General features: G+C 40.8%; 1 protein-coding gene across 1 annotated transcript in view; it reads left to right on the forward strand.

Annotated features, from left to right (window-relative positions):
• IQGAP2 (IQ motif containing GTPase activating protein 2) overlaps nt 1-26,355 on the forward strand; it is a 307,479-nt gene that overhangs the window by 168,728 nt on the left and 112,396 nt on the right. The window contains exons 4-9 of the mRNA XM_069595343.1: nt 1,084-1,161; nt 4,431-4,507; nt 18,765-18,832; nt 19,149-19,262; nt 19,907-20,085; nt 22,146-22,233. Of these exons, the coding sequence (XP_069451444.1) occupies nt 1,084-1,161; nt 4,431-4,507; nt 18,765-18,832; nt 19,149-19,262; nt 19,907-20,085; nt 22,146-22,233 (604 nt within the window). The remainder of the gene's footprint in view (nt 1-1,083; nt 1,162-4,430; nt 4,508-18,764; nt 18,833-19,148; nt 19,263-19,906; nt 20,086-22,145; nt 22,234-26,355) is intronic.

A 26,355-nucleotide genomic window follows, 5' to 3' on the forward strand; every position in this document is an offset into this window, starting at 1 on the left:
AATGGCCACTATCAAAAATGTATAAATATTTGTCAAATTTTAATTTTCTTATGCTTTGTAATTTCTAACAGCAAGAAAAATAGTTTTTGTTAAATCAACCATTAGTTTGTAGAAGCTCACAGAAGATGGGAAGAGCTAGACTTTGTGAATGTGATAGTACACCATTGGGTGTTAATTACGATGAAACTTGCTATAGTTTTCATTTTATTCAGAGTGAAAAATAAGATATATAACATTATGGTATACACTTAACTAATGAAATATATAAGATTATTTTAAAGCTGTCAGCAGTATATACCTGATAAAACTTCATAAGATAACAACAAGAATATTTTATTTGTAGACTGTGTAGAAAATAATGGCTGGCTGATTAGAACTGTAGGAATGGAAAACAGAGCCTATTTTTATTATATGGGTAGAAAAAGGTCTTGTAAACTATTTCCACTGAAAGTTTGCTTATTGTACAAGGCCAAGGTTAGAATCAAATTATAGAAGGAATAAATCCTAAAATTAGCTCTGAATCATGGACTGTTTTTTTTGTTTGTCTTCATCTTTGTATTTTTCTATATTTTCCAGTTTGGTTTTTTCTTTTATTATTATCTTTTTTTTTTTTTTTACAGAAATCATATTACAGTTGTGATCTGGCAGAACCAGAAACCACACACACAAAAAGACATCTAGTCTTCTAAAAATCCTTTTTTTCCAGAAGTTACTATTGCCCTCAACCATGGTTGCCGCAGTCTTGACACTGAGTGTTTGTGTGTGTGTGTGTGTGTGGGCACACACATGTGTTCATGCATGTGCACACATGCCTCATAAAACATCCTTAGGCATGCTAGACAGTAAATGGTCTTTGGGAGTCTAGTTCAGAATTCCCTCAAGCATGTGAATTCTGGGGACTGGAATGGTCCGTCCCAATGGCTGGAGTGTTGCTAAGAAAGTCTCATCTCCTTGCTGGGTTGCTGTATGTGAGCGTTCATGGCACTGTTCTGGGAGAAATACAATTGAAACGTCCTGCTAATGGAAGCAGTGGTCACTTTCTTACCTCCTTTTTGTGTGCTCCCCTCTTTTCCGCCCCATCAGAAGTCGGGCCTTCACTTTCGGCACACGGATAACACCGTGCAGTGGCTGAGAGCCATGGAGTCCATCGGTCTACCCAAGGTAAGCTTGGACTGGGAAGACAGGAGGGCTGGCACAGACACCGCACGGTGGGAGGGGATTCGCAGAATGGGGTATCTTACCGCTGCAGATGCCGTCGTTGCCTCAGGAGTGAGAGATGTGAGAACTAAGCAAACATATGGAAAAGCACACGTAAAGTAACATACGGCAAGAATTCAGGTTGGGAGCAGCTAGGTAAAGTTAAGCAGGGTCAGAACAGCTTTACCTGGTAGATAATTGATTTAGAAGTGCCATCTCCCTCTTTTGTATTGCTGTTTATACCTAAGATTCCAAGGCTCTTTGTATCGCTATATATTGTATCATTATAAATCATCATAAATTTATTTTAAGTAAATATTATTATAAATAATAGTATCACTTTAAAGTTTAATGGCTAGTGAGTCAGAGCTCTTACTCCTAAAATAGATCTCCCAAATAAAACTCATTCTGCAAATATTCAGAACTTATTAAATTCAAAGAGCAGATACCCTTATACCTGTGAGACAGATTAGACAAGTAGAGGAAATGAGAAAATAATTACATGTGATAGAAATTGTAGAGCTATTTCTTAAACTTCTGATTTTGAAAGAATTTTAGCATCACAGGAAGTTGCGAAAATAGTATCTCTTGTGTAAACTTCATTCAGGTTCCCCTCATGGTGACATCTCATAACTGTAGTACAGAATTAAATTGGCGTTGGTGTATGAATGTTAACTAGACTCAGACTTTGTTCATTGTTCACCAGTGAACATTCGTGTGTGTGTGTGCACGCACACAAGTGTAGTTCAATCCATAAACAGACTTCTGTGACCTCTACCAGAATCAAGATACAGGCGCTGCAGAGAGGCTGGTCTCTACATCATACCCCTTCTCCAGTGCTGTCCCCTGGCAGCCCCCAATCTGCCCTCTTCTCTATAGTTTTGTCATTTTGAGAATGTTATAGAAATGGAATCATACAGTAGGTAACCTTTTGAGACTGACTTTTTCACTAAGCATAATGCCCTTGCCATCCGTAAGGTTTCCATGTTTATCAGTAGTTCCCCTTTTTTAATTGCTTACTTAGTAAGTCCAGCTATTTTAAAGAAATTATTTAAGAATGGTCCAGCAAGGGGATAGGCTACTGACTTATTTAGGCCTGTGTTGTTTTTAGTATTATTCCAGGTTTGCAATTAAAAACACCCCCACAACAAAAACAAGGAATTCCTTAAGGTGAATTACAAATGCCTATTTTTAATACATTTGTGCTAATACCTGTTTTAACTCAGTTCATTTTATCTTGCAATGGTCACTGTTGATCTATTTTATTTTGCCATTTTTAATTAAAGTACTTTCCCGTCTCCTAAAATGTTGAGAACATTGAATGCTATTCCTTTCCAGGAAGTACTTATCATACAGAATTCATATTTCTAAATTGTGATTTAGTAAGTATTAGCAGGGTGTTGAGTGGTAACCAGATTAAAAAAGAAAGAAATTCAAATGCCATTTTTCTGTATGAGGCTGCATATGTTAGTTAGGATAATTTCATTATGTTTGAAAGATTTGATTTAAACCTTCTCAAGTTGTGTGTGTATTGGCCACATTTATTTTGATTTTAAGCCAAACAAGTGATCCGTGCAACAGATTCTATTTTAATCCTGATGTTTATTATGAAATCAGTGATATATTACATTGCAGTAATGCGAAGCCAGCAGTATGCTGAATTGACTTAGATGTATTAATAAACTCCTTCATGTATCAATATGAGCTGCCTACTCTGTGCTCAGCTTCATGTTATACACTGGGGTTACAATGCTGAAGAAGATGGTGAACTATAAATTGATCCCATCTCCTTGATAAAGGAAGACATATTCATAATGGTTTTCCACGAGAGATACCAGTATAAAAATTTCTTGTTTAAAGAGGGGAAGTTACAGTTGTCCTCTGCTTACCTGGTAGAACTTTTAAACCTGGTTATATTCTAGATGGGGAATCCTCTTCTCATTCATACTTTAACAGCAAATGTATTAAAGGAAACTTAGAAAGACCTTTGAAATTTCATAGACTATAGATATTTCTTGAAGCACTCAGTGACTATACATTTTATAGTTCAAGAAACTTTGCTTTTCTCGTAGCTTTTTTCAGTGTCCAATAGAAAGCTGTGCTTGAGTATCAAGGTCTACCATATGGTATGCAATTTTAGTTGTTATGTCAAATTTTATAAAATATTTACCAAAAGCAAGTAATGCCAATATGCTTCTCTTAATCTTAGGAGCTTCAATCCTAATTATTCATTTTTGGTGCCGTATTCTGAAATCTGTTTCTTATTAGGTTTTTAGTTTCAAGCTCAAAAAGCACATCAAGGTGCATAAACAGTTTTAGTGTTCAGACTTTTCAATCTACTACCTCCATTCATAGATGGTTATCCAAAAGAAGTAATCAGGTGCACAGAGAGAGCAGGGATGTTTATTGTAGTGACTATAATAGGGACAAAATGGGGGGAAGAAGTGTTCAACCATGGAGAACTGGTTAAATTGTGATTCAAAAATATGAAAGAATCCCATGCATCTACTAGAAGTAATGTTCTTATAGACTAATGAAGGGAATGGAAAACAATCATGCTCTATCAAGTGTTTTAAACAGGCTTATAATACGTGAAATTTGGTTTTCAAATACCCACATACATAAAAGTTAAAAAAAAAAGAGAGAGACATACAGATAAAAGACTGGAAGAAAATATACCAAAATGCTAATAGTGACAGTCTGGAGGTAGGCTTATAAGTGTTTTTCTTTCATACTTTATCTACTGTCCAGATTTTAATCAGTAAAAATGGGTGTTTTTTTCTCCTTAAAGTAGTACATGGGTATGTGTGTGTTGTATGTATATACACACGTTTACAGAACTGTGTAGCCAAGTTCTTATAGTGTAATGATTTCAAAGGGACACCCTTCTCAGGCCAGGGGACCCGTGGGCAGTCCCAAGAGTGACTCTGGTACAGAAAGAAAAGCCTGCACGGGCTCATGCCTTGTGGAGTGAAGCTGCCACCCAGCCCTGGGGACAAAGCCTTCTTGAAGCGGCTGACTGTGAATCTCCATTGAGCCACTAGGAGGCGCTGTCAGGCAGGGACCTGATGCAGTGATTGGTCCACATGGAAAACGACACGAGGCACAACTGAGATTCCCCTTCATTAAATAAATACAGAACAGCAAGGACAATCAAAATAGGGTCATTTGCGGAGTTAAAATAATTGTGAAAAGCAGCACCTAATAAATACATTTTCCCTTTTGTTTTCCAGATATTTTACCCGGAAACAACAGATGTCTATGACCGGAAAAACATACCAAGAATGATATATTGCATTCATGCACTGAGGTGGGGAAAAAAAAAAAAAAACAATTAAAAATCTAGGAAGTAAATTTAAATAAAACCATAGTTTCAATTTTAAAAGAGCACTTTTTCCTCTTTTTAGAGAGAGCTCTTTAAAAAAAAAATAATCTGAACTTTTATTTTTAAGACTGAGTTCTAAATTTGCTGGTAAAAAATTAAGATAGTTGTCATATAACAATACTTGAACTTAAAAAACATTTTTCTTTTTTTAAAAATCCATTTCAAAATAGAAAACCAGAAAAATGAATGAAAGTCCTGTGAATATAATGAGAAAATTTTAACAGAAATTTCTAGGCATCTAATAATAATGTGCTTCATAGTTGAGTTATACTACTTTACAAACTACTTTACTACTGCTTTACAAACACATCAAATGAGCAGCTTTAATGGTCATACATTTGATTGTGATACTCTTAAAATCATTAGTTTGGCTCAATTCTTAGCATAGATTAATAAAATTCACTATAAAAAAAATCTTTTGAACTTTTGTTCAGTAGAACTGGTACCATAAGGGTAAAGAAGAAACTAAAATTAGTCAAATCATGATACATTCATTTTTTAAAACATTTGTTTGCTATCTTAACAGTTTTAAGGGCTTCTCTGGTGGTTCAGATGGTAAAGAATCTACCTGCAATATAGGAGACCCAGGTTTGATCCCTAGGTTGGGAATTTTCTTTCATGTTGAGATTCTACCAGTCAGAGTGTTTCTTACCTTATTGGAAGAAATGTGAGTTTTAGATGGTCACAAAAATGATTCTAAAAATCCAATTTGTGGCTGTTGTCTTGAGTGCACACAGGTAATGACTGAGAGACTTCGTGTCTGATTAAATTTTAAATTTCTTTTAGAACATCTGCCTTGTGTTTATATCACTGAAAGCCATTTTCCTGGCAGAGTATTCAGCCTTGAGGTTTATATTAATTTCTTTCTGGCTTTCTTCCTCTCCGAAGGAGCAGATTTTTATAGTAATTCATTGCAATATTGGATTACTAAAGACTTTTGATTATGTCAAATAATTTGCCTCCCCCACCCTATCAGTACTTATGAGATTTCTTTGGAAGATGACAGTTGCTTGAAATACAGACCAAATGTAGGTGCCTATCCTACGATTTCTTTTTACTCTAGTAATTTAGAACAACTGAGGAAAAAAAATGGTTCTATGCCTTCCCCCCTCTTATGTGGCTAGTATATCACTGTTCCAGGTTTTCTAAAAGCTCTTGGTGCCCAAGTGCTCGTTTTGATGAATATTATCAAATGCGTTGCCCAACATTCTTGGTCAGATGCTTTTCAGAACCTAGAATCATTACTTAACACTTTGTGACCTGCTAAGCCAGCCATTAGTTAATCATTATCATATCGATGCATCTGAAGGAAAAGTGTTAGTTGCCCAGTCATGTCCGACTCTTTGTGACCCCATAGATGGTAGCCCGCCAGGCTCCTCTGTCCATAGATTCTCCAGGGAAGGATACTGGAGCGGGTTGCCATTCCCTTCTCCAGGGCATCTTCCCGACCCTGGGATCAAAGCCAAATCTCCTGCATTGCAGGCAGATTCTTTACCGTCTGAGCCACCGTGGAAGGCCATGCATCAGGGTGCTAACCTCCCCATCTGTAGCCTGCTGTCTATAAGGTAACACTGATTTCCTGAAATACACACCTGAGGTGTTAATATAAGCAGCTTATAAAGAAATGGTGTGCTTGGTTCTTTTCTGGTGACGTCACTGTTGTACAAAAGTTACAGAGAACTGCACGGAGGCTTACAAATGTGTGCCTGCCGTAGTTTGAACAATGGCTTGAGCAGCTTGGTTAACAAAGAAAAGGCAACTTCTTGCTCACCTTGCCAATTGCATGCAAATGTTTTTCTCAAGTATGTAGACTGTCTTTCTCAGGTTTTCATTCAGTTACTCATCATGGAAGACTCCATTAATGGAGTGGATTCCTGCCGAATGTTCTTCACTAGATTTGACCTTAAGTAGGAATTTTAAAAGCAGGATCTTGAAAAGCAATATTCAGTTAATGAACAGCATTCCCTGGGAGACTCTCCTTCACTTTTCTCTGTTGCAAACTTATTGTAGAAAGTTAAAGTGTTAGTCCCTCAGTCGTGTCCAACTCTGCAACCTATTAGACTGTAGCCCACCAGGCTCCTCTGTACATAGAGTTCTCCAAGCAAGAACATTGGAGTGGGTTGCCATTCCCTTCTCCAGGGGATCTTCCGGATCCAGGGATCAAACCCAGGTCTCCTGCATTGCAGGCAGATTCTTTACCCTCTGAGCTATCAGGGTGCTCCTTAATCAGGCATGGAGAAGTCTCATGTATCTAGTTGTTTTCTATCAAAACCCTTTCCTGCCGTGGTCTAGAATGTGGTCAGTTCCTCAGATGAGGCTGATATTCTGTTCTGTTGGGCCAGACTCTCTTGGAAGCTGGATAGCGGCACATTTTCATAAGGACAGTGGATTTGCCCTCACTGCGTGATTAGAAGTGATGGCTGAAAATGAACCGAGATGTCTTCAGCGGTTGTATCCTAGCTGCAGATACAGCGGCACTGCTGGTGTAAAGATTGTCATTACCTGCCAGGGCATTAGGCAGGTCAGAAGTCCTATTATCGATCGGGAGCCAGGCAGAAAGATCCCCCAGGCCCGGAGCCCTGACTGATCTGCAGAGTTCATCCCTGGCCCTGCCAACTGGTTTTCTCTTCTCTGTCTTCTTGATTTGGGTTTAACAGCCTCATTAGAATGCCCTGGGTTCCTGCCCTTGCTTCCTGCTTGTGTCTACTTTTCCCTTTTCCTGCCTGCCTCGCCTTTCACTGAATTTCTGACCCTGGTCCCCAGGCCTCACTCTTTCAGTTCAGCTGGGTGTTCTCAAGCCCAGACTCCAGGCGGTGATAGCCAGGCCGCCCCACAGGGAGTCCAGAACCTCTGCGTCACGCAGACCCACCTAAGTCATGCGTGGCCTCATGTTCTTTTCAAAGAAATGTCTATTATCTTTTCCTTATTTGAAATAAAAAGGTGTTCACTGTGGAAAACATTGGAAAATTTGAAACTGAGTCCCCCTAAACCAAGTTCCTCTGGCAGGTTGATGGTTCACCTCTCTGTATAAAACTTTCTTTATTTTCCTATACCTGTTCCCCCTCAAGATTAAGGCGTCTCAGAGAAAGGGGAGGGGGCATTAAAGCTGAGCAGGGATTAAAGCCCTGAGGGGCCTTCCCAGATATAAAAGCCCCTCCATGTTCCCTGTTTCTTGTTGGAAAAAAAAGGGTGGGGTGGTTAATTTCCTAGGCCTTCCCCCAGTTTCAAAGAGTAGGCTCAAGTAGTAAGTGCTTAGGGTAATAGTCCCAGGACTCTTCCTCCTGAAGGAATATAGATCATCTCTGAGTCGTTCTGTAGAAACCAAGACCCTCACCCAGATGGAGGATATGACCACATGCTGAGCCCGTGCGCTGTGCATGGACCTCAGACCGATTGGAACTGGAAGGCTGAGCTTCCCAGAACATCACCCTGTTACCTCACCACCAACCAGTCAGCAGTGACCCTGCATCCTAGGTTCCTCTCCCCGAATATTGTCTTTACAGCTCTTGCCTGAAAGCCACTGACAAGTTTGGGTCTTTTGAGCACAAGCCACCAGTTTCCCTTGCTAGGCCCAGCAACAGACTTCTCTCTGCTCCAGGAGTTGACATTTCAGTACCAGATGACAAAGTCTGTTTGTAACTATTTTGGTGTTTTGGACTTAAAAAATATATGTGGCATGTTTTCTTCATAGCTTTATTTGGAATATTTAAAGCCTACGCAATAAAAGGAGCCACCTCACAGAGTGAGAACCTTGCTGACAAGAGACTGATAGTTGTTTTTTTTTTTTTTTTCCGGTCTGGAGGCCTTCTAACCATGGAGAAGAACACTTTTTACCTGTTATTTATTGCCCAATGTATTAAGCAACTGTTAAATGCTTAAACATTAGCTATATAGTTGAATTCCTTCAAATAAATAAATTTAGTAGACTGCTTTTTTGAATATCTCAAATACCTTAAAACACAAGTAAAATGCCCAGATACATTATTACAGTCTTACTACACTCAAATTTATTCTAAAAGATCCACACTGCAAGTTTCACTTATAGTTATGTTATTTAGCCACTAATTTTGATGCATTCTAAGGCTATAGCAATGGCACCCCACTCCAGTACTCTTGCCTGGAAAATCCCATGGATGGAGGAGCCTGGTAGGCTGCAGTCCATGGGGTCACGAAGAGTCAGACACGACTGAGCGACTTCACATTCACTTTTCACTTTCATGCACTGGAGAAGGAAATGGCGACCCACTCCAGTGTTCTTGCCTGGAGAATCCCAGGGACGGGGGAGCCTGGTGGGCTGCTGTCTGTGGGGTCGCACAGAGTCGGACACGACTGAAGCGACTTAGCAGCAGCAGCAGGGCTATAAGACTTTGAAACCTACCCAGAGTTCACAGAGTCACTAGAAACAGAGCGCCTGTCCAGTGGACCAGGTTACAGATTGCTGGCAGAACACAGTATCGGTCTGGGTTCTTCTCCTAACGTGAGTCCAGCCTTGGCCACCAGGAATCAGGCTGAACTTGATTTGCACAATCACCCAGACCTTGGAGTGTTTGGCTTTCAGGCAGGTTTTCATTTCCCACCCAGTCCCCACCCTCTGCCACTCAGAAGTGGTTTACTTCCATGTCTCACTGGGCCAGTGCTCCATAACCCATTGTCCTGTCTTCATGATGTATTGGCCTGCTCTGTTAACATTATTAAAGATTAATGTATGCCCTTTGGATATTTTCTTGAAATCAGTTGGGAATTCTAGAGGTTTCTCCCCCAGGAGATGAGGGATGGACTCTGCCTGATGCTCTTTGGGACCCTTTGGCTGATAGCATCTCGGATCCTGCTTCTGGACCCTCTCTCTGCTTGGCTATTGAGTGCAGCCATCAGCACTGTACCCTCTTTTCGCCTGGCTGTTTTTGTCACCTCCTGTGCCCCTCGGTCTGTTCTTATCTTGGGATATTCCCTTGGTTTTCTCCACTGTTGTCTTACTCAGAGTTCCTGGTCTTTACTTTTTCCTGTTGTTTAAAGGATACAAAAACAAGCACATATTTATACACTATAAACAGGCATAAGAAAAAACAAAGCACCTGTATTTTAACAACACTTCCTAGCATGTTAAAATCCGTATAAATATAAATATTATGCATGTCTTATTTTATCTCTGCATTACAATTTCCTTTTGGTACACTTTATACCGGGCTTCGCTGCTGGCTCAGGCAGTAAAGAATCTGCCTGCAATGCAGGAGGCCTGGGTTTGATCCCTGGGGCAGAAAGATCCCCTGGAGAAGGAAATGGCTACCAACTCCAGTATTCTTGCCTAGGAAATCCCATGGACTGAGAAGCCTGGAAGGCTACAGTCCTTTGAACATCATTTTGAACTCCAGACCTTTCTCTGATCTAAACAAGATTTGTTGTTGTTGCCAAGTTGCTCAGTCATGTCTGACTCTTTGCAACCCCACGGACTGCAGCATGCCAGGCTTACCTGTCCTTCACTATCTCCCCTAGTTTGCTCAAACGCGAGAGTCTTCTCCAGCACCACAGTTCCAAAGCATCAGTTCTTCAGTGCTCCGCCTTCTTTATGGTCCAACTCTAACATCGCTACATGACTACTGGAAAAACCATAGCTTTCACTATATGAACCTTTGTTGGCAAAGTGATGTCTCTGCTTTTTAGTATGCTGTCTAGGTTCATCATAGCTTTTCTTCCAAGGAACAAGCATCTTTTAACTAACCAAGATTAGTGTCTTCTTTTTTGATGGACCAGATTGCTTCAGTTTGGTCATGGGAGCTCTTTCTGGCCAACTCCTTTGTCCTTGTAGCACTGTCCCTGACATTTATTTGAGATATCCTTGCTTTGTGGCCACAAGCAGATTTTCCAATCTTTCCCTGATTGTGTGCTCAGTTGAGTCTGACTCTTTGCGACCCCACAGACTGTAGCCCGCCAGACTCCTCTGTCCATGGGATTCTCCAGGCAAGAATAACGAAGTGGGATGCCATGCCCTCCTGCAGGGGATCCTCCCAACCTAGGGATCCAACCTGGGTCTCCTGCGTCTCCTGCAGGTGGGTTCTTTACCACTGCACCACCCAGGAATCCCCTTTAAAGTTGTCGTGTGTTTGTAACAGTTTTCCTTGCTTAACACATGAGGCTTCTGGATTCAGCTTTTCTTATTAAATAAAGCTTATTTGCTGGTTAAGATTCTACTACACTGAGCACAAGGTAAGCGCATGTCTGCCTCTCCTCTGTGTAAGGATGGCTGTCCCCACTGCAGAGTCTGTGGTTGCTGCCCAGCAGTCATGTCTTCAAACGCGGTGAAGACGCCAAAATAGCACACATTCAGGGCTTGGATTTATGAAAATGGCTGCGGCAGCCCCACTTCTGGTTGACCAGCTGCTCCAAGTACCCTGAGCAGTTTGTGAAGAAGGGCTCCTCTAGTAGGTGAACTTGAGGAACTTGTTCAAAGTCAAGCTCGTTAGCAAAGCAGCTCAAGCGGTCAAGAATCTTCCTGCAATGCAGGAGATGCGGGTTCAATCCCTGGGTTGGGAAGATCCCATGGAGTAGTATACCCCCTCTACTATTCTTGCCTGGAAAATCCCATGGACAGAGGAGCCTGGTGCGCTACATCAATAGGGTCGCAAGGAGTTTGAGACAATTGAGCTCACGAGCACGCACACATACACACACACAGTAGTGATAATGAAAACAGACCAACACCTACTGAGCCTTCCATTACATGCCTGGTACTGTTCCAGGTATCCTGTTACAGGTATAATCTCATTTAATCCTCATGACGTATGTTTTCTGTACAGTTATTAGTCTCATTTTAAACTATGGCTAGCCAAGATCATACAGCTAGTAAGGGGCAGAGTTGGGATTCAGACCCAGGTGGGATGGCACCAGAACCTGCAGTTACTTAGGCAGCCAGTCGTTGTCCTCAGAAGGGAGCCCAATATTTCCACCCAACTAGGAAAATGAAAAGAAGAGTGGCATTAGCCTTGAAGTTCAGCGCAGGTCTCTAAGCTGTTACATTTAGGATATTTTAAAAGGAAGCTTCCCCAAATTTCAGAACAGGAAGGACCTTGAGATGTTGAGTCCAGTTTATTTCACCGATGAGGAAATTGAAAGATTGGTTTATGTGAGTCAGAGTCACATACTGAAATGTGGTCAGGCTGGGGCCAGGATCCAGGGCTTCTGACTCCAGTTCCCTCTTTTTCCTAATCAGCCATGAGGCTTTGATTTACAGACATTCATCTCCCATATTACAACGTAAAATGAACTGTGCATGATGTGATCCAGAAAAGTTGAAATAAACTCAGCTTTTGCCTTTAAAGTTTGCATTTTATTACTCTAGCACCTCTTAACACATATAGTCAAAGTAGTAGAAAAAACTGATGTTTTTTTTGTTTTTATTTTTGGTTTTTTTGCTTTCTTTATTGCTTGCTTTACTTGAACTGATATTATTAGTACAAAATAGGAGCGCATGGGCCAATGAGGCTTTTGCTACCATAGGACAACTTCTCTATTACTGGCCTTTTCTTAGCAACACAAATGTACTATAGCTTTTGATGTGATGAAATTCTAGCTGTTTCATGCTAAGTGCTTTCTTATATGTGGAAAGTGACATTAGCTCTTCAGCTTCCTTTGGAATGCTCTTGTCTCTTTGTGTTGGTTGTTAGCACTGAAGGTGCTTAATAAATTCAGCTTTGAAGAGCTCCAAGAAATTGGTGATTGGACAGACTTTTGTTTTTTAAACACTAAGACTAGATTTCCTATATACTTCAGGTAATGCCCTCATTTGAATCTAAATGCTTTGAAGGGAATGGGCCACTGATGTTGATTCTTTTCAGTTTGGGAATCCAGAATAAGTACTTTTCCTAGTAAACATTTGCCCCTTTGACTAATCTGCTTGGACATACCTCCCACACAGAGATTTAATATATAAACTCCCACACTGTGAAAAGTTATCTTTTCAAAACTAATAGTTTAAACTTCAACCTCAAAGATAAAATAAATGCTGAAAATTGAAACCAAATAAAAATATACCTTCACATTAAAAAATACATACTTTTGGGGAAAGTATGTAAATGCAAATGAGATTTCTACCTGATCCTGACTGGCACACCAAAATCAGATTTGAGATAAATCTGACTTTTCTATCCAAAAGGTACCTGACTTCTCAGCACCATCTTGTGGTAACTTTTAGTTAAACTGGGATGTTTGCTTGTGAGATTCATGTTATACAGCATAAATAGAGAAGTAAAAAGTATAATCAGAAAGTCTTCCAGTCTCTTTAATGAACACTTTTGTTAAGTGTAATTAATTTAGCCAACATATAACCAACAAACCTCTGTTTTGTTGAAGCCTGAGTACCTTATAGGGACAAACAGTTGAGAGTAGTTAAATGAATGGCCAGATATCTCCAGAAAGGAGATACGGTGAAAACGACTGTGTCAAGCTCCTCGGTCACAGGTGTCTTAGCCTCCTTACAAAGCTGGCGTGCCATGATTAAAGTAGGAGGGGTTTCTTTAATATACAGTGTTATCATTTGCTTTTGGCTGTGCTGGGTCTTTGTTGCTGCACAGCCCACTCCAGTGTTCTTGCCTGGAGAATCCCAGGCACGGAGGAGCCTGGTGGGCTGCCGTCTATGGAGTTGCAGAGTCGGACACGGCTGAAGCGACTTAGCAGCAGCAGCAGCAGCTTTCTCTCTAGCTGCGGTGGGCTCCTCTCTGGCTGTGGCTCACAGCCTTCTCGCGGCAGTGGCTTCTCTGGCTGCAGAGCACAGATTCTAGAGCCGGGGGGCTGCAGCACGTGGGCTCAGCAGTTGTGCCTCCTGGGCTCCAGGGCCCAGGCTCAGCAGTTGTGGCGCAGGGGCTCAGTTCCTCTACAGCACGTGGGGTCTTAATGGCTCAGGAATCGAACCCGTGTCTCCTGCACTGGCAGGCTGATTCTTTACCACCAGGGGAACCTGTTGTTTGTTTGTTTGTTTTAATCATCTGTAGTAAGAAAGAGTGCTATCCATTGACCAGAAAATTAAGTAACTCATGACAGAAGGCAAACAGATAGATTGGATTAACTGAGAAACAAAACAGGGTCACAGCCCAGAGACCACTGAGTTGTGCACAAAGCTGGGAGCTGCTGTGGGGCTTTGGTCTGAGCAGAGATGGGAAGAGGAGAGCCCTAAGCCAGCATAATTTGGATTAGTTAGACCTGCTGAACCTACTATTCCTTCCCCAAGGCAACAAGTGCAGATGCTGATGGCAGGGTAGCACACCAGTCCCCAAGAAGACGCAGGGAATCCCAGTCTAAGAAGATAAGACAGTGAGCACCCTCTGGGCATCAGCCTCCTTGTTCCTCTACCGTCTCCCTAAGGCTGGCTTCTGTCGCGGGATGCTTGTGGTTTAGTCGCTAAGTCCTGTCCGACTCCTGTGGCCCCATGGACTGTAGCCCGCCAGGCTCCTCTGACCATGGGATTCTCCAGGCAAGAATACTGGAGTGGGTTGTCACTTCTTCCTGCAAGGGATCTTCCTGACCCAGGAATCAAACTCAGGTCTCCTGCATTGTAGGCAGTTTCTTTACCAACAGAGCTACCAGGGAAGCCTGAGGCATGGGGACCTGCAGCCAACAGTGACAAACAGTTGCAAGTCTCAAACCTCGAGATGAGCCCCAAATCAGGAAATGCCAGACATTTGAAGGAAACTACAGCTCTGAAACTACAGCTTCCCTGATAGCTCCCACGGTAAAGCGTCTGCCTGCAGTGCGGGAGACCCGGATTCGATTCCTGGGTCAGGAAAGTCCCCTGGAGAAGGAAATGGCAATCCACTCCAGCACTCTTGCCTGGAAAATCCCATGGACGGAGGAGCCTGATAGGCTGCAGTCCATGGGGTCGCAAAGAGTCGGACACGACTGAGCAACTTCACTTCACTTCACAGCTCTGAAAGAGGAATTACATTCAAAAAACAGAACCAACACCCAAGGAACAAATGAAAATAGTAAAATATGTGCACTTGTGAGTAATTCATTTTGTCTACTTAGTAAATATGCTTATAAATGGCAAAACCAAAGATAAAACTGAGAAAGAAGAAAACTGGATACAGATTAAATTAGAAAGTAAACTAATAAAATTTATTTACCTAAACTTTGATTGCATAATCTGAAAATTTTTAAATGCATCTAAAATTCCAGATTATCTCAACATTACATAGGAGGGTAGATAGAAGTGGAAATATATTAAGGATAACTGATATTCATTAGCTTAGCCTTTGATGCAAGAATATAAATTTCAAGTATGTTAAAACTAACAGAATATTATCGTAATATACATAAATATACACATTAAATATGAAATTATTTTATGTATAAAATTTATTAGAAGATATTTTATGGGAGACTCCTAGTTAAATTTTACTATCACATTTTCAAAGTTTTTCCCATTGAATTACTTTTATACTTTTTTTTTTGGTCAACTTGTTCAGGTGTATTTTTTAATTTAGTTGTAAAAGGGGATAAAACTGCAAATCAGGAACCATGAAAGAATTCATACAGTGGTATTTTTTTGATCATTTATGGATCTATTTTTATTTTTTCAAGTATGGCTTGATTTTACTTTCCTAGAATTCTTTTCTAACTATACCCCTGGCTGTTTAATTCTATTGAATTTTATTGTTTCTGTTACAGTCAGAAGTGTGTGACTAGGTTGACATTTTATTTGGTCCAAGTGACATGAGGTCCCTTTTACCTGGAATATTTTTTCTAGTGTAATAAATTGAAAATTGGTTCATGAAATATTAATGGTTTTGGAAATGTCAGCATCCTAGTTTTAATTATAATGACTTGTTATATCCCTGATAATCTCTAAAGACCTAGAATTTAAACTAAGAAATGTAGCCTGTCTTTCTAGCTTTGAATTATGGATACATAATGTCTATTTTCGGAGAAGGCAATGGCACCCCACTCCAGTACTCTTGCCTGGAAAATCCCATGGATGGAGGAGCCTGGTAGGCTGCAGTCCATGGGGTCGCTAAGAGTCGGACACGACTGAGCGACTTCATTTTGACTTTTCACTTTCATGCATTGGAGAAGGAAATGGCAACCCACTCCAGTGTTCTTGCCTGGAGAATCCCAGGGATGGGGGAGCCTGGTGGGCTGCCGTCTATGGGGTCGCACAGAGTCGGACACAACTGAAGTGACTTAGCAATGTCTATTTTACATTGAACAATGTTCACGGTCTAATACGTTTTCCCCTTGTGAATAAGATACCAATATTGGAATTTAGTAGTAAAATTACCGTATGTTTAAAGTGTCATTTGTTCTTTGGTTGTTGTTTTGGGGGAAAAAACAGAGAAAGATAAATGCCCCCAGAAAACAACCTTTAAAATTCAAAAGTTCATTAATATGCATTTCCTGGAAGAAATTGAAATGGCCAATATGTGTATGAAAAATGCTACCCTCACAATGGAAAAAAAAGGAAATGTAAACTTTAATGACATTTTTGGCTATCAGATTGGTTAGATTTTCATGGACAGAATCCTCTGCTCTTAAAGAGACAAAGAAAATGGCATTTTCATGGATTGATGGTGGAGTGGGGCCATGCCCACCACCTGGGTCTTAGTTCAGTTAAACATTCAAGTTCAGGACCATGTGCTGTAACCATGTTGATTAGCAGATGCTCAGAAGCAAATACAGCCTGCCAGCAGGACAGCATCAAGCGTGTGCTCTGCAGTGGGGGCTTCTCACCACTCCACGCAGTGATCCACACAGCCATTTAGACCCTTCTCTTTGGTGCCCTGGGTGATACCTTGGGTTTGACGTTATGAATGAAACTAACAGTGGTAGTTACTGAAGGCTCCCTGGCTGAGCACCTCAGTCCCCGGGAGCCATATCTGTTCTAGCAGCTCCATAGCATGGCTTCCCAGTTTCCTGCAAGAAATGTGCCAGTTACAAGAGTCACTGAACTCAGGAACACCTAAACTGCGTGTAGCCTATAGGTATTTATGATTGCTTCTAGTCAAGACGCAGTTTGCCAATCAAGGGTTATTTTTCCCCTAAGCAATGGTGCTTAGTAACACAGTTGTCAGTATACATTATTGGGCGCCTGGGGGAACAGAGGTTGAAAGTGAACTGAAGGAGGTCATATTCTGTTGCAGAAGGGAGAGGAGTTTCATTAACTCTTTGCTCACAGAGAATAAATGAGTATAATCTCTTTTTAAGAACACAATTTGATAATATATATTAAAGTTTTGTGTATATATCCTTTCAATTTGATAATTTTCTTGGCAGGAATTTATGTGATGGATAAGATATATGTACAAGTTCAATTCAGTTGCTCCATAGTGTCTGACCCTTTGCTACCCCCTGGACTGATGTGCCTATATAAGTAGATTCACTGCAACATTATTTATCATAATGGATAATTAATGATCATCTAAGTGCTCAGCAATTGGTTAAGCAAAATATAGTACATTCATATTATAGAATACTGTGTGGTGGCTCTGATGGTAAAGAATCTGCCTGCAATGTGGGAGACCCAGGCTTGATTTCTGGGTGGGAAGGATCCTCTGGAGAAGGGAATGGCTCCCCACTTCAGTATTCTTGCCTGGAGAATCCCATGGACAGAGGAACCTGGTGGGCTACAGTCTATGGGGTCACAAAGAGTCGGACACGACTAAGTGATTAATGCTTTCACTTCTTTCATGTGAATTTATGGAATAGCTATTTCCAGAAACAATATTAAAATTATTTATATCAAAGTATTTACTGTTTCGGAGAAGGCAATGGCACCCCACTCCAGTACGCTTGCCTGGAAAATCCCATGGGTGGAGGAGCCTGGTAGGCTGCAGTCCATGGGGTTGCTAAGAGTCGGACAGGACTGAGCGACTTCATTTTCACTTTTCGTTTTCATGCATTGGAGAAGGAAATGGCAACCCACTCCAGTGTTCTTGCCTGGAGAATCCCAGGGACAGGGGAGCCTGGTGGGCTGCCATCTATGGGGTCGCACAGAGTCACACACGACTGAAGCGAGTTAGCAGCAGCAGCAGCATTTACTGTTTAACTCTGAATGATGATTTTCTGTGTATTCTTTTGAAACCATGGATCAGTAATTTTTAACTTTGATCACATATTGCTTTTCTAAGTGATTATTTCTTACAAAGATCGAAAAATGTAATTTCAACGCATACTGCTTATACTGATTAATCATGCATTTTACGAGTTTTCATTCCATTAAGAAGGCTTGCTCTTGAACTCTTTTAATGAAATTTTGTGTTTATAAACTACTCAGATCTGTCTCATATCAACATTTGAAATGAGTCTTGAAATACTTCGAACCGTCAAAATCATTCTCAGTTCATTTTCCCGGATATGGTATTTGTAATTCTAACGTCTAATTAAAATTTCCTAAGTTATAAGTCAATCAGAACTGATATTAAGTGAATACAGAATTTTTAGTTGGGTTGTAGAATTGATCTTGGGGGCTAGGAAGGTTAAAATACATGTAGTTCAGAAACTATAGCTCAATGCTTTTGAGGTGAGAAGTCACATAACTAAATATTTTCATCTTCTTTGGTAAAATTTAGATGTCAGACTCTAGCTTCTTTTGTCAGATTACAGGCAGGTCAGTTGTGACCATCATTGCTTCCTATTGAACTTTTTAAAAATATGTACACTTTTCTCTGCATTTTCCACTTTTAAAAATATATCCACGTCATAGTAATATATCCACATTGTGGTTTGTCTTTAACATCTTTCCATCTACCAGTAGTCTTGCTGCTCTATTTATTGGTTCAGAATGTATAAAACAAATAGTTCTTCAAGGGGGTATATAGTACTTGGAGGCATATATAGGTATGGAAAGGAACATATAATTTCAGCTATACTTTAAGCAAAATAAAATCATGTAATATCCAAAGAAATGTTTACTGCGTTTGTTACTTGCTGGTTTGTGCTGTGTCCCTTAGCCTCCCTGTAATTGGATGATTAGGTTAGTCTGCCTGTGAGCGTGCTGTGTAGCTCAGAAGACCAGTTTTCCAGGCAGTGACTGGGACTCTAGTCCTGGTCCCAGTAGGGACTGTGTCACCTTGCACGGATTAGTTAAGATGATCGCTTAGGTGTTTCTCAAATAAAAAGACCCTTAAGATGTATGTAGTTTCTAGCTCTAAGATTTATGATGATGAAGTTTCTGATAGTTTTATGGTTTCTCTTTCAGTTTATATCTGTTCAAACTGGGAATTGCACCCCAGATCCAGGATCTGTTGGGCAAAGTAGACTTCACAGGTACTATTCTTTATCTTGATAATCTTTTAGAGTGTGGTTATGAAGAAAATGTAGCGATATTTTCCTTTCATTTTGATATTGATTCCCTTTTCTTCCTTTGTATTGATCAGAGGAGAAAACTTGCTTACTGTCTTTAGACTCTGCCAATTTTCTGTTCCCTCACCTTTGTGAAGTAAAAAACGGAGGCTGGCTTCTAAGGTTCTTCTTTAGAATTGACCCCATGTTCTTGATGAACACATTTCTTAACACAAATGCACTCATTCTGCCTCCATCTCTGTGGCTTTCACTGATTTTTTTGGTGGTGGTTCTTTTTCAGAGGAAGAAATCAGTAATATGAGAAAGGAGCTTGAGAAATATGGAATACAAATGCCATCTTTCAGCAAAATAGGTGGTATTCTGGCTAATGAACTGTCTGTGGATGAAGCTGCATGTGAGTATACTTAAGATTCAAACTTGCCAATGGCATGAGACTTACCTATTCTTGATTTTGGTTATAAGAAATAGAATATTTAGAAGATATTATAAGCACCCTACATTTTTTTTATAATATATATTATAGGTAATTGATTTGAGCACATCACAATATAACCAAATAATTGACCTTGGACTCTAGACATCTGCTTGTACAATGCAATTTAAGAAGTTCCAGAAATATCTTTACTCTCCCAAATGTTTCTCTGCTTTCTTTGTCCTTAGACTTCAGAGGCAGGGTACTCACTGCTGGGAATCTTTCCATGCTGCAAGTTAAATTGCAGTCGTCTCTTGAAGACAACATGATACTTTCTGTATCTGTCACCCTGCAAACTCCCAGTGGTTGCCATAGCGTTTGATTCACATTCAACGCAAGTTGAATAAATGAATAGGAATCAGGTAACAGATGCTGAGGACCTGAGATAAATGCGCAGGTGGTGAGGTTGTCACAGGGATGTGCTGTGATGTGTCTGAGGTTCTATTGTTTGAATTCTTGACTGGACCCCACGGAAGAAAGTGAAGCTGCTTAAGCTATGCACAGTCAGTATAGCTGTCCATGTTGTCTTTTGCTGATACAGTTCTTTTTTTCTTTTTACTTTGCAGTGCATGCTGCAGTTATAGCCATTAATGAAGCTATTGAAAAAGGAATCGCTGAGCAGACCATTGTAACACTAAGAAACCCCAATGCAGTTCTGACTTTAGTGGATGACGATCTCGCACAGGAGTATCAGAAGGAACTCTGGGACGCCAAGAAAAGAAAAGAAGAAAATGCAAGGCTGAAGGTATTCAGTTAGATTCTGAGTGGTCAATACAGTAATAGGCATGGTTCTGCATTGCTAGTTTGAAAAAGCTTTAGTGTTATGAGGGATGTTTTTAAATCCACTGGCTGCGGTCTCTCCAGCCACAGGCTATTGCTTTGGGTGAAGTATAAAGGTGAAAGACGACCATGCCCTCTGTAAGGAAATTAGGTTTTCTTTTTTGATGAGTATTGCAGGTAGTAAGGATGAAAGATCATGTTGGAAACTTATCAAGAAGGTATAGAAGGAGCAGTTAAAGATCTTCCCTCGTTGAATATCACCTTGTGTTAGATGACTCACCTTCAGATTCATTACCAGAGGCCAATCATTGGGTGTGGTGAGGTTAGAGAAGACGCTTTTGAATTCACTTTCCTTGTATTCTCCCCATAGTTTCCCCTCCTATTTGAAGACGTGATTTCCCTCCTTGGAAAGTCAGCTCCTGACCCTCACTTTATATTCCCCGCTTCCTGTCTTAGGGAAAACTTTGCACTCAGATTCCACTTCCTCACCAGCTTTCCCCTCCTTCAAGTCTTGCCATGTCAGCTTCAGCTCCGTTACCAAAGTAGCCCCTTTATCTTCACTTTTTCTCAGGGGATGGCGCTGAGCACACTTGCCCCACACTGCTCCCGGCCTTACATTGCCTGCTTCGCCACCCCCGACCCACGCTTTCTGGGCCTCTCTGCTGCTGTGGACGTCCTCTGAATCTCTTCACGTCTCTGCTTGTTCCGCCCCCTAAACGTGGAGAGCCCTCAACATCTGCCGTTGAATCACTCTTCTCTCTGCACTTCCTCCATTGAGCTCATCTGCTTGTTGAAGAACTCAAGCTGCCAGCTTGATGCCCTCATCCCACCCCATCAGGAAGATGCTCGTCCCTACCCTACCCTTCCCGGAAGCGTGCCTTGTACTGACTTCCCTTTGGAATGACCCCCACACTGTTTCAGAACTCTCTGTATGCCCTCTGTGTCCTGGGCATCGCTGCCCTGTGCTGCCTTTTCTTGCTGGGCTGACCTCCGTCCGCCCTCCTCCTCAGGCCACCACTCCTGCTTCAGCCCTGCCCCTCCTGGCCTTGTCTCAGGGCTCTTCCCCTTGGGTTCCCTGGCTTCCTATCATTTTTCAACCAACCCCTCTCCCGAGTTCCAGGTTGCAAAATTGATCTTTAGCTACAGATCTGATGTCATTCCACCAGAAACCTCCCCTGATTCTCTGCTGCCTACTGAGTCAAGCACAGGTCCTTCTGTTGGCCTCAAAAGGTTCCAGCATACCCAACCTACCTCCCCATCTTTCTGGCTAACCCAGGACACGCACTCTGACTGTAGCCCTGACACACCAAGCTTTCTCACCGTTGTGATCAAATCCTGTTGTCTACATCCTACTCTTCTCCGCCTTGGACATTACTCTCTTCCTCCATGATGATGATGAAAGTCACTCAGTCATATCTGACCTCATGGACTGTAGTCCGCCAGGCTCCTCTGTCCATGGGATTCTCCAGGCAATAATACCAGAGTGGGTAGCCATTCTCTTCTCCAGGGGATCTTCTTGACCCAGGCATCAAGCCCAGGTCTCTTGCGCTACAGGCAGAGTCTTTACCACCTGAGCCGCCAGGGAAGCTCTCTCTTCCAGGCCCTCCTCAGTTGTTGTCTCTTAAAAAAATTTTTCTTTCCACCCATGTTCTTCCCTAGAATATATTTTGTTCTGCTATATTTGTTATTTATGTGCTTGATTTTTCTGTTAGACTGAATCAAATGGCCAATATTCAGCTGGTTTTGATCTACAAAAAAAGGCACTATCAAGTGGTCCAACCTAATGTTTTCCACATTAGACAATTAGGCCTTTACAGAGAGTCACTGGGTCTGTTGTTCATTTTTGTAACCCTTGCTGGCATAGCTAACCCTGGTGCTCTGCACAGAGCAGGCACTCTTAAATGCTTGTATCGAGTTCACATGACTATTAACAAATGGTTTTTAGCACTCTTTAAGTTTTTGCTTTTGAATACCAAGCTTTGGAAACACTGAACCTCAAGAATCAATGGAGCCTTTGTTTTGCAGAATAACTGTATCTCAGAAGAAGAAAGAGATGCATATGAAGAATTGCTGACACAAGCAGAAATCCAAGGCAATATCAATAAAGTCAACAGTGAGTAATGGATCATATGAAGGAAATGGATACTTCTGTAAGATGCAAATTTTTCTTATCTGAATCTCAGCAAAACGCTTAACACATATCCTTGTAAAAGTGCCTTATATGATGACAGATCCAGGTAAAGTGTTGCTCTTGATTCTGGTGCATCATCTGCTAGTTTTCCATGGAGCTTTTCTGGGCATCTTGTCCCCAGTGCATGCAAAGTATCTCAAAACATCTTGAAGCTAGGTGGACTGTACCTTCCTGTTTCATCACAGGTACAGTGTCATTTTTTGAACCTATCCCTTATTGGGCTAACCTTAAAGTTCTTTTAGTAAAGATTATGAGTTAACGATATTCATTTCTTGCACGGGATTATATGATGACATTTTATTGGGATTGTAAAGCTGTATTGACACCTCTGCTTTTTTTTAACCTCTGAATTATTAGTCTGCAGTGTGTAAGAATGGTTCTGCTACCGCTTGTGTAGCTTTGGTGCAAGTGAGTAAGATGTGGCAGACCTATAAATCACATCGTGCAGGTTTGAATCCCATGCCCCTGAGACTCCATGGAGTCACACAGGACAATTCTCCTTGGCACCTAGTTCAGTTATGTGACTCTAAAGAACAAAAATCTGGGGTGATTGAAATAAGCATGTGCAAGTGTAGATACAGTAGTCGCTTTATTAGTCTTTTTGTTTCTCTAATAAAAGTTATTTTTACTTGAGGCAGTAAGGAATTCTCTTTGACATTTATGTCCCCAAGGTCAACCTAAATAACCCACATATACCCTGAAAAGGAATACTTCAAAGACCAGTTAGTCCATTTAATAAGGCATGTAAACTTCTGCCGAGTTTAAACTTGGAGTGTCCACTAATTCCAGTAGTCCTAAACCCTCAGTGTAACCTCCTAGATGAGCCTTGAATGTTCTTTATGGCTCTTAGCGCCTTCAAGGAAATGCGCGTCTATAGGTATTACTCAAGAGTTTTCCTCTAAGTTGCTGGTAGAGACATATATTACAGGCTTCAAACAAGGAGGCCCAGAGAAAATTGATAGATATGTCTAGGAGTTAACCACTGAGTGGATTTGAGAATTTACCTCCACTTACAAGTACCGAGACCACTAGGATTACTTTTTTTAAGGAACACCTTGACATTTTGAGATGTGTGTTCCTATTTTTATTCTTATTCAATTTTGAACATGTTGGTGATGATACATGAAGTACAATTTCAAGTTTCTCTTTCTGCTCTGTTTGAAAGCTGAGAATTTCATTATGCTTGACAGAAATGGATTGTAGGAAGAAGCTAATATTGCTAGCGAGATATCTGAGGTTCATAAGCTTAGTGGGGAAATGGTTCCATAGCTCTATGCCATCCTTTATTTTTGAAATGTTTATAACCACTAGAATAGATTTCTTTTCCATGTTAAATATAATACCTTATATAAATTTTTCATTACTTGATTGAATGACACAATTTCCTGACCACACATTTGATGCCAAATTGACTATGCTTTTTTTCCACTTTGAAGTAAAAAGCATGAGGTGACTTTCACTAATGCATAACCAGCTAAAATTATGAAAGACATTGCAGTGTTTCATGGCTTTAAATGCATAGAACGTGAAATATCTAGTATTAGTCTTGAAAAAATTCTCCAAAGCCTATTTTAGCCAGTGACATGACAATGAGACAATGGTTTGCTTTAAAATATGTCCGTGTAACTGCTTGACAAGCTTTCCCCCAGTCATTGAGCTTGTTGTATTAAACTGTTAAGGTGTCTCCATTTGTAGCAGCCCATGGTAATGGCAGAAAGTGACAGCTTTGCTGATAGTAGCACCAGGTCTGTTTTCAGAGGCTTCAGGTTTGTTTGGACTGCAGTCATTTAACTTGGAGTTTGGTACATGCTTTCCATTCATTACATATATTCTGTTAAGATTAGGGCTTGAGACTCTGTTAAATGCAGCGTGTAAAAGAGTGGTTAAGCTTACTTTATATTTCTTTTTTTAGAAGAAATCGTTCATTAAGAGTGTTTTAAAGGATATATATTTTTTTTTAATTTTTATTTTTTTAATTTTACTTTACAATACTGTATTGGTTTTGCCATACATTGACATGAATCTACCATGGGTGTATACAAGCTCCCAATCCTGAATCCCCCTCCCACCTCCCACCCTTAAAGGATATATTTTTTCTGTAATATTTTACCATCCAGTTTTCCAAACTTATATAATAGAGTTTTCAAAGGTGAAGTACAGTTCTATTCAGGATAATTAGAGACACAACCAAAAGGCCTTGGATAACCTTAACAGAGCGTCAGACATGACAACCAAACACTGACTTTCTTTTCTGGAATTCTTTCATGTATCACACTAGTTCTAAGAATAGAAAAAAGTGTTTGGGTTCTTAGGGTATCGTTCTAACTTATTCTAAAAGTAGAAGTTTTCTGGGGTGTGGCATGAAAGACTGCATTAGTTGTAAGTATTTCCTGTTCTTGAATGAGGTATCTCAGTAGAAAAGCTATTGAGCTTGGCTCTGTGCGAATATAGGTAGAGAAGATAAATTCCCACCTGTTAAAAAGGGTTAGAATAATCTTAGCTGTAGTCTAGTCATGTGTTAGGGAGACAGACTAATCCTTGAAAACTCTAGAAATGTCTGGGTCTGTGTTGCCTCTACTAACCTGAACCCTTCTCTGTAAGGCAAAACCCCACTGGTTCCGTCCAGTTTCTGTTGCCTGGTAGCAGAGTCCACCACTCATTCTTCCATTTGGTCACAATTCCATTTCTGTTTTCTTGAAACTATTCTGAATTTACTGTTCCAAGTACCCTCCACGTGGTCACTAAACGTCAGGTCTTTATAACCTGAGTGTTGTAACTCATAGAGACATCACAGAGCTTCTGATTGGATCAGGTAGTGTAAACCAAGGCGTCTCTGTGATGAGGGCTTTTTTTATTTTTTAGGTCAAACGATACAGTAGTTCTCCCCCACCCCCACTCCCCACTTATCCACAGTTTTCTTAACGGAAATTTCAGTTCCCTACTGTCAATTGCAGTCTGAAAATGTGAGATGGAAATTTCCAGGAATATCGCCTGTCTTTTCAGTTACGTGCTGTTCCAAGTAGCATGGTGAACTCTCACGCCACCCCCTTGGCACGTGGATCGACACTTTGTCCGGGAGGCCCCACCCTTCAGTCACTTAGTAGCCATCTCAGTCACCAGACCGTCTGGTGTTATAGTCCTTGTGTTCATGCCATCCTTGCTTTACTTAATAATGGCCCCAAAGCCCGAGAGCAGTGATGCTAGCAATTCAGAGATGCCAAAGAGAAGCTATTAAGTGCCTTCTTTAAGTGAAAAGCCAATGCGTCGATGAAGACATCAAAAAATAGCTTGAGATGAATGAAAATGGAAGCCCAACTTGCCAAAACTTATGGGTCATAGCAAAAGCAGCTCCAAGATAGAAGTATATAGCAATACACAACTATTTCAAGAAACAAGAAAAATTGTAAAATAACAATAAATAAAACTGAAACAGAGTCATAGGCACAGAGAACAAGCTAATTTTTGCCAGAAGGGGAGATGGATGGGATGGGCGAAATAGTTAAGATGTTAAGAGGTACACTCTACCAGTAAAAAATAAGGAAGTCCTAAGAATATTATTAGGATCACTCTAGTGGCTCAGATGGTAAAGCATCTGTCTGCAATCTGGAAGACCCAGGTTCAATCCCTGGGTTGGGAAGATCCCCTGGAGAAGGAAATGGCAGTTATTGTTGCTCACCTCTTACTATGCCTAACTTATAAATTAAACTTTATCACAGATGTGTATATATAGGGGGGGAGAAAAACAGTACTTGCAGGGTTCGGTTCTATCTTGGTTTCAGGCATCCACTGGAGTTCTTGGAACCATACTAACACGTGGGGACCACCATTTCAATGCAGAATTATATACTCATATGACTTTTGGTTGTAATATTTCAAAAAACGTATCTGAAGTTATGTTCGCCTAAAATCCACACTTTACAAAACACAAGAGATGAGGGAGACTATTTGGAGACTTAATGATTGCTCTAGATCAAACAGCAGTGTGTCCGAGTGCCTCTTGTGGGGTCCCGTGGTGCTCATTCACCGGGAAGATAAACAGCGGTA

This window comes from Ovis canadensis, chromosome 7, assembly GCF_042477335.2.
Source record: "Ovis canadensis isolate MfBH-ARS-UI-01 breed Bighorn chromosome 7, ARS-UI_OviCan_v2, whole genome shotgun sequence".
NCBI classification, from domain to species: domain Eukaryota; kingdom Metazoa; phylum Chordata; class Mammalia; order Artiodactyla; family Bovidae; genus Ovis; species Ovis canadensis.